We start from the raw sequence: 9,127 nt of genomic DNA on the forward strand, positions 1-9,127 counted from the left end.
TGTTTTACAATAAAAGAAAGAAAGAAAGATACAACAGCAGCAGCATTTGAGATATAAAAGGCATAATAAAACATAATAAAAACATTTAAATAGAAAAGGTAAAAGAAAGAGGGGAGAAAAAGGAATGAGATGAGACTAAAAGTTGCAGTTGTACTGTATTCTTTGAGTATGAGGACATTGCAGACCCCAGGGAGAGTTGGTACCTTCCTTTATAACGACTATTAAATTAAATATAACTACAATACCATTATTCCACAGATTAACTGATTAGGAAAATAATCCCTAATTATTTTAATCCTTACTCCCATACTAGGGTCTCACCTGCTGGTCCTGCAGTTTGACGCCCACCACTCTGAAGGTGTTGTTGGCAGTGTTGTGGTAGATGTTGATGCGGCTGAAGCCCTGCTGCCCGGGCTTGATGGGCACCCACTTCTTACTGGCGTCATCGTAGACCATCACAGAGGCCCGCGCCTGGCAGATACTCTGTTCACTGGACACGGAGGGAAGCAAAACAACTGGTTAGAGGGAATTTACAAGGGAATAAACAAGAAAGCCAATGACTATATCTATTAAAAACAGTATTTGCCCCCTTCCAAAATGCAGTTTTTAAGTGAAACTATCCAAACCTACATGGCCATATGTGAAAAAGTAATTGCCCCCCTTCTAAAATCATATAGTAACTGTGGTTAATCCCATTTTTCGGAAGCCGAGTACAGTTTCACAAGCCACACCCAGACCTGATTACTGCCAGACCTGTTTAATCAAGAGATCACTTAAATAGAAGCTGTCAGACAGAGTGAAGTAGGTCAAAAGAACCCAAAAAGGGAAGACATCATGACAGCGCGACCTAAAGGAAAGTAAAGAAGAAGATCTATCGGTCCGGAAAAGGTCACAAAGCCATTTCTAAAGCTTCTAAAGCCATTATTCACAAATGGAGAAAACATGGAACAGTGGGGAGCCGTCCCAGGAGTGGCCAGCCTACAAGAATTACTGACGACTCATCCAAGAGGTCACAAAAGAACCCAGAACAACATGTAAAAGAAGTGCAGGCCTCACTTCACCTCAGTTAAGGTCAGTGTTCATGACTCAACCATGAGAAAGAGACTGGGCAGAAATGGCAGAGTTCCAAGGTGAAAGCCACTGCCAGAAAACATCTGGATGATCCCAAAGTCTTGACTGAAGAGTTTAACTTTCAGAAATTTCAGAAAAAGAACATCAACGTTCTGCTGTCAACCAAAAAAATTCCCTAAGGAGAATCAGCGGCCATCAGTTTGTGACCTTGAGCTGAAGCGCACTCGAGTTCTGCAGCAGGACAATGATCCAAAACAGACGAGCATGTCCAACCTCTGAATGCTGTGGCCTAACCTTTTAAAAAAGGGGGTTCATGCTCAGAAACCCTCCAACATGGCTGAATTAAAACAGCTCTGCAAAGAAGAGTGAGACAAAATTCCTCCACAGTGATGAGAAAGACTCATTGCCAGTTATCGCAAACCACAACCAGTTATTAGGATGGATATTCGGATTAGTTTTTTTTCATGACTTCAAAACTGCATTTTGTATTTACTTGGGTTATCTTTGTCTAACACGCACTGTATTTCATTCGTTGTGTACACAGCCTGTACTATTTTTAGACCTGGTGCCGATTCCGCTGACGGACAAAAACGGAAAGCAACAACAAAATGTTTCCATCCGCCACAGAAGTTGAAATTTCAAAGTTCAACCTCATGTTTGAGGTTTTTTTAAAAAAAAACAAAACAGAAAAATTCCAAAGAAAAACACTCCAGGGGAAAAACTAAGTTGTGCAACTGGAGAGAAACCAGGATCTAGCAGCTCTTATTATAGAGAAGCTGCACGTTCTCCTCATACTGTTAAATACGCCGGTGGTCAATGTATTAAAAAGCAATGAAACGGAGTTGCTGTGTAATTATCTGCTGAGCTGAGGGGGTCACAGCGGAGCCACACCTTTCTGCAGTCATTACTACAAGTTACCACTTTAACATAAACACTCACATGCTGCCACTGCAGGAACCTCACAGCCTGCACACACACACACACATACATATTTACAAGACTTCAACCTAAAACTCAACCCTGGTAAAACTCCCCGACCCCTCCCTGCCTTTACTGTGGTGCAGCGGCATCATCATCATTATTATTATGGCACATCGAGACATGTGCACGGAGCATCTGCGCAGAAGGGTGTGCGCTATGTGTCGGGTAATGACACGCTGGGTTAAAAACCCCAAAAGCGTTTGATCAGGAAGCGTATCGCCAGCTGGAGAGCTCGCTCTGTGGCGAGCGAAAGGAAAGTCACACGGATGCACAGCGACGGCAAAGCACGTCAACCGCCGAAGGGACAGTCGGCGTCTTCATCACATCACAGAGAGACGGCCCGTAAATAACAATAACAGACGTTTAACAAACATGTTGTACTGTAGGCGACCCCTGTTGTGTACTTGGTACCATATGTGCATGTGTGTGTGAGCACTCGTCGACGACAGGATTTGGCATGCGTACTTCTCACCACTGTAAGCGATTTGTCCAGGGTGTGACCCCGCCTTTCGCCCTATGTCAGCTGAGGTCGGCACAAGAACCCCCCCCGCGACCCTCATGTGGAGGATAAAGACGGATGGATGGAGAAATAGAGTTTTGCACCCTTATACTTGTCATTACGGTAGCCCTCATTACGGTAGGACTTCTTCACAACAACTGTCCAATCACAGATAAGTTTCACCAACGCGTCACACATTTGTACCGTTAGCTTCTCAGTACCGTAAATCGTAAACGGTTGAAGAACAGCCAGAAATCGAAAGTGAAAGTGGAAATCTTAATATTTAACAGAGGAGTCTGTTGTATTTAGCGACTGCACTGCTGAAAGCCGGCAGTCGCAAGCGAGGAAACAAACCCCTGCTGCTGTATTTCAGTACATGGAGGAAGTATTGAATTAATCTTTTTAATTCACCGATTCAAACGATTCAGTACATTGAAAACAACTGCTTTACAAGTCACGAGTTTGTGTGCGTTGCGTATAAAACAAAGTCAGTTTCATGCAGCCGTGCTGTGATGACCCCGCCCACATTAAGGAGGTACTATATCGTAATGGAAAACCAACCAAACCATGTAGAGTGGAGGCGAGGCGAGCTGGGACCATGTAGTGGAAAAGCGGCTTAAGAAGGTTAGCCAGGTTCACCCCAGGTTTAGCCTCTGTACACTGGCTTCCAGGACATTTTACAATTGATTGTAAGGTTATTTTAATTATCTATAAAAAGCACTCTAATGTTAACAATCATTTATCAAATCCTGTTTGTAACCTCTGATCCTCTCACAGACGCCTTTGAACTGGTCCAGGTTCTCCGGCTGAAGACAAAAGGCGACCGAGCGTTTGAAGTGCGACGGTGGAACTCCCTGCCACAGGAAACAGGCAGACTCAGTGAGTTCCTGTACATCACATTTACCTGTGTTTCTATTTTCAGATAGGACACAGACTGACAAAAATGGAAAACAAAACTTTTGTAAATTGTAAAACTGTGGGGACCACTACTGATGTTCATAGCCAGAAAAGGTAAAACAAGAAGATCCAAAGGTCAAACTGAAGCAGTTAACCCTTAAAATGTATCCAAACACATTAAAAATGAATGAAAGGAGAGTGAATCCAGGTTTTTTTATGTAGCGAATTAGCAATTTTCCTGTTGCACGAGCACTTATTAATCAGAACTAATTTCATCCCAGCAATTTCAATAAAAATCCAGCCTCAAATGTTTGCTTCATTTAAGGATTTACAACCTTAAAACGGTGGTGACGATTTTAGCCGAGTCATGTTTGGGGCTGTTAATTTCTTCTTTTTTTATATATTGGTGACACAGTTGGAGAATTAGGTCTTTGAAATGACTCAGCACAAATGTGTTAACAGCTTCATACGTTCATAAATGGTCTAAAATAACTGTATGGGACTAAAAAAGTGGTATTGCCCCATCCCTAATAATTATATTACTATTATTAAATTTTACATTCAGACTCTGGAGTGATGGAGGAACTGATGATTTGATACATGACGCTGCCTCTGTGACAATCATCGGGGTCTGTGGTTTGTTTCCAAAGGCCCTCAGGATGCCAGTAACATTCAAATGGCATCATGTGACCAACTCCCCTCCTCCTGACAACCTTTTCTCCAACATGCAGCTCCCTGCAGGAGTAAGACAGACACCTGAGACCCCCCCCCACCACCCCCATGGACTGCAGCAGCACATGATTTGGTCTCAGCCAGTTTCCTCTCACTCCATCATCTCAACGGCCTCAAATAACTCAACAGAGATGAGGCAGCGGCGGCGGTGGCGGCTTCGCTCCTCTGCTCCGTCTTCATCCTCTCCAATCAACTGCTTCTTGATAGAGAAGATTTAATAACGAGTGAGGTCAGAATGGCGACAGATGGATCGGTGCGGCGTCTGCAGTGATGCGGGCTCTGCATCGGCCTCTCATGGTAAATTGGGAGCTTTACCGGTCGATCTACGCTCCTACCCTCACCTTTGGTCACGAGCTGTGGGTAGTGACTTGGAAGTGAAAGAACAAGGTCGTGTGAGAAGCTTAGTCACCTGGAAGGGGCATCGAGAGGAGCCAGATGAGGTGGCCAGGGCACCTGGTTAGGATGCCTCCTGGACGCCTCCCTGGTGAGGTGTTCCGGGCATGTCCCACTGGGAGGAGGCCCCGGGAAAGACCCAGGACTCGCTGGCCCGGGAACGCCTCAGGATTCCCCCGGAAGAGATGGATGGAGTGGCCGGGGAGAGGGAAGTCTGGGCTTCTCTGCTCAAGCTGCTACCCCCGTGACCCGACCTCGGAAAACCGGTAGAAAATGGATGGACGGACAGATGATTTAATAAAGTTGGTCTATGAAATACTTCCTCACGGGTTGTGTTTTCAGTTCAATGTAATCATCATCATCATCATCTTAATGAGAGAATTCTCTTAATGGCCTAGAGGAAAAGGAATTGTGCTCGTAACTGGGGGGGTTGTCGGTTCAATCCCGGGAAGGACCAAGGGCAGGAGAGCCCATGAGCAAGGAACCCATGATTTAAAACATCGTATTGCAATTATTAAACTCTGATTGACTGACAGATTGATCAAAATATTTGAACTCAAATCTTATCAAATCCACATCAACATAAACGGACCCTTTTTAATAAAGAGCTGTGTTGCTTAGACACAATATCCATCACTAATCCAAAGCAATAACCCAAATTAATAGATAAAGCACAGAAATTAAAAAGAGGTGTTTGGTTTAGCATCGTGCCTGGACGTTGCAAGCTGCAAGTAAAACGTTTTTCACAGTTTATATCCTCCGTCTCGAGTCCAACAGGAAGTTCAGAGTCAACAGGAAAGACGTTTGTCCTGAACACTTGCACATGTGAACGCTGCATTCCTCGAATGCTCCAACTGAAATATAAAACTCGGGAGGACAGGGCGACACAACGGTCTTTTGATGAGAAGCTTTTATACAAATAATAATTAGAGTTGTCGCGTTTAGTCCACCTTTACAAACAGATTCTCTAATTACACAACAGAGTCTCACTGGGACCAGGGAGGCGGCTGCATCTCAGTGATGGATCCTCTTACAAAAACAGGCCCTATTTCTGGATCAGTTTGGGCCAGTGAGGGATGTCGTACCTGAAACCTGTTGCTGACAGTTTCAATTCTCCTCGGCCAGGCAGAAATAAAGCGGGGCGTCTCGTCTCCTCCCTCTTTACGGCGCCACGTGTCGCTCAGTCTCCACGCGATAACGAGGAGGTGAAATTAAAAGACGAGAATTGTTCGATGAAGTGCCCCTAATGCACAAACACTGAATTACAAGCCATTTCATCCCGGGCTGCTTCAGCCAATTTCAATCAAAATCCACTGTTTGGTTCATTTAAGGACTTTCAGCCTTGAAGTTGTGGGACTACGCGTCAATTAGCAACATTAAAATGATGTTCATAGCCAGAAAAGGCGAAACAAGAAGACCCAAATGTCAAACAGATGCAGTTAACAGTTAGAATTTCCCCAAAAACATTAAAAATGAATGAAATGAGTGTGAATCCAGACTTTTTACGTTAGCAGTTTTCCTTCCATTTCCCCCTCTTCGTTTTGTTTTCTTCAGTTGCTAAAGTATCCAGCGGATTTTTAAATAAAAGTAACACTAGGACACTAAGACTGGTGAGAGCAAAACTACATGGACACACACCTACATAAGAGCATCGATTAAAGCCGCTCTAAGTAGATTTATACAAGGTTGTGAACGCTTGTACGTCCTACAGCTGACTGATCATTAGGCAGTTTTCCACTTTAGGCTGCTCCGGTCCTCTGGGGGTTCCGACCTGCTGGTATTTTCCCCCTCTTATTTATTCCATATACCGTCTTTAAAAATGCATAAGCACTTTCCTGCAGCCGGCTCTTGAATAAAGAAAGAAATAGTGTAGGATTCTCACACCACGTGGACAGGCTAACAAAACATACCTGAAGCTCCATCGTTTAAATAACTTGTTTGCCATTTGCTGAGAACAGTGTACTCTGAATATGATGTCTGGTTATTTCCAAGAAAAAAAAAAAGGTTGAGCTTGAGTCGACTTGGCCAGCAGCTCCCGTCTGAGCATTTCCACCTTGTTTTTGCTGGACTCAGCAGTTTTCTCAGCGGAGCCAGAATAATATTCACCTCAAAGAAGAGAAGGAAAGTCGAGATGAAAAACAAAGAGCGGAGAGGACATGACGGCTCCTGCCACATGGAAGTCTCACAAAAGGACATATGGGGCCTCCTCCACCATAAATCCTATACATGCACTCACGGCTGTGTTTTGTTCCTTCCAAAAAAACGGTAGCAGGAGGAAACGGCGCCTGAGAGTGATCCAGGGTTGCTGCCGTTTCTGTGAACCCGCCTGTGAGCTGGAGACGCTCTCTCGATGACTACAGGGACAGAAGAGAAACCCATTTGTAGCCTGGTTCGGGTGCCAAATCGTAGGGCATTGTGGGTAAACGCAACCGAAACATGCACGCGCGGAGAACGATAGCCGGGAGAAATGGCTGAGCCCGTTATCGCGGCTCCATGTTTTGCTCTTATGTGGTAGAAACAGAATTTGCCCTGCATTCACCAACAGATGAGTGAGTTCCCTTGCAGCGCCGCCACAGGCGGGGAGGGGAATACCTTATTCAAAAAGGTGCGGTGGAAAAACGACCTCAGGTACACCGAGTCGCACAGTTCGGTTCCAATTTTAAGAACCACACACTAAAGTCCATAAAGATAATCGTCATTTATAACACGCAGGAGAGCTGCTGGTCTACAGCGAGGAGGGCGTACCCCGACTCTCGCCCTGTGTCAGCTGGGATTGGCTCCGGTGACCTGCGACACTCATGTGGAGGATAAAGCAGAAGCCGATAGATGGATGGATGGATGGATGGTTCTCAGGCTTACGGGTTACTAAAGGCACCCGTGTGCGCAGTGGATAAGAAATATGAGCGACAACAATGAAAATAGGCACTAAAAGAGGGATTTCAAACACTAAAAGTCCCAAAATAACACAAAGGAACAAGTGGAAGAAGCAGATGAACTCCTGTGTGCCGTAAAATCTATCATTTTCTTAGGTTAGGGTGGACACTATCATCATAAACTATCCCTGAGTTTGGGTGGTAAGGCACCCGTGTGCAGAGCTTCTATTATTGTGCGTTCATCGAGTCTTTCCACACAGCGGTGTATATTTGTCGGGCCTTTGATTCTGTAGTTAAAACTAAAAGTTTAAAACATTTACACAGACGTCCACTTAATAGCATTTTGTGGGGAATTTAACGGCGTTATTTAAGATTTGAGAAGAAAACACGTGTTACATACTGTTAGTACAATAACTATTTCTCAAGAGTTAAAAGGAAGGATTCTCCTTCAGGAGGAACCCAGAGTTTAGGAGAAGCTGCATTTTTCTACACCCAGATGAACTTGGCTAATCGAACGGTCTCATTTTTCTTTGGCACTGGTGTTCCCTGAGAAACTAGACCGAGCAAACCTCCAGACTCCAGAGCAAACCTCCAGACTCCAGAACAAACACAATTTGTTGCACCTCATGTGCGCAGCGGTTGCTCTGCTCCACCGGCGACAGCGCACTCAAATCGAATCAATCACTTCACTCTTATTAACGGCCTCAAAGACAATCACCGTCTGTGCGCGCGACAGCCGAGCGTCAGGACAGACTTGCCGTGCAGCAGGAGCTGTAATCACTCCGTTTTATGACTCCCCACTCGGTGCTGGAGCTAAGAGGGACTTAGAAGTCAGCGAGCGATTACACACACCGATGCAGAGTGAGTAAGCAATGGCAGGAGATTACCGATATCACAAATCCATACCAATATTAGTCCGATACGGGCCTTTTAGACCATTTATAAGCTATGAAACTGTGCAACAAATATTGTTCTCCCAAAAAACAGCCCAAACATGACTCAGCTAAAATGTTTTTTTTTCATTTCATTTTCACAGACTTGGAGAATAAAGATTTTATTTACGAGAATAAAGTTGTAATATTCTAACCTGTTGTTTTAGAAGAGGAGAGTTGGAAAACAATAAAAACAACACCACTTCTTGTTCCTGTTTCAAAGTAAAAGCACTCCACGTCCTTTCCTAATCGAGAAATATCATACTGAAGAGTCCGGGCATATAACTGCACATTTTAGGCAAAACTCGATGTTAAATCGATTATGTGAGCAAAAGAGACGACTTCATTGTCCCAGAGAGACATTTGTCCTGGACAGCAGTGCCGCTGCAGGGGACGTTCAATTGAAAACAAAAAAAACAAAACAATGTCGAAACACATAATCATACATAATCTAACAAATGATTTCATTGTGCAATTGGGGTGTTGTCACAGTGCATTTGGTCCCCTTAGTGCAACAGTGCATTATTAAAAAGGAATAAATCAAATCTTCGGAAAAACAAAACCAGGGATCGTAACCAATAAATAGATCAGATAAAAAATTATTGATGCCCTAAAAGCCTAAAAGAATACAGAAGACTACCAAAAAAACAAATACACTTAATTAAATTGAAATTTTTGCGTTTGTGCTGGAGGAGAGACGCGGACAGATAAGACAAACGTCCATCAGACGACTGTGACATAAAAAAGTC

The 9,127-nt window shown here is 44.1% G+C and overlaps 1 protein-coding gene across 3 annotated transcripts in view; it reads right to left on the minus strand.

The window, feature by feature from the left end:
- The window catches only part of evla (Enah/Vasp-like a), a 39,048-nt gene that overhangs the window by 14,984 nt on the left and 14,937 nt on the right, over positions 1–9,127 (minus strand). For all 3 annotated transcript variants that reach the window (XM_058615073.1, XM_058615072.1, XM_058615071.1), the window contains exon 2: positions 322–490. In XM_058615073.1, coding sequence (XP_058471056.1) covers positions 322–490 — 169 coding nt within the window. The remainder of the gene's footprint in view (positions 1–321; positions 491–9,127) is intronic.

The sequence above is a fragment of the Solea solea genome, chromosome 18 (assembly GCF_958295425.1).
Source record: "Solea solea chromosome 18, fSolSol10.1, whole genome shotgun sequence".
NCBI classification, from domain to species: Eukaryota; Metazoa; Chordata; class Actinopteri; order Pleuronectiformes; family Soleidae; genus Solea; species Solea solea.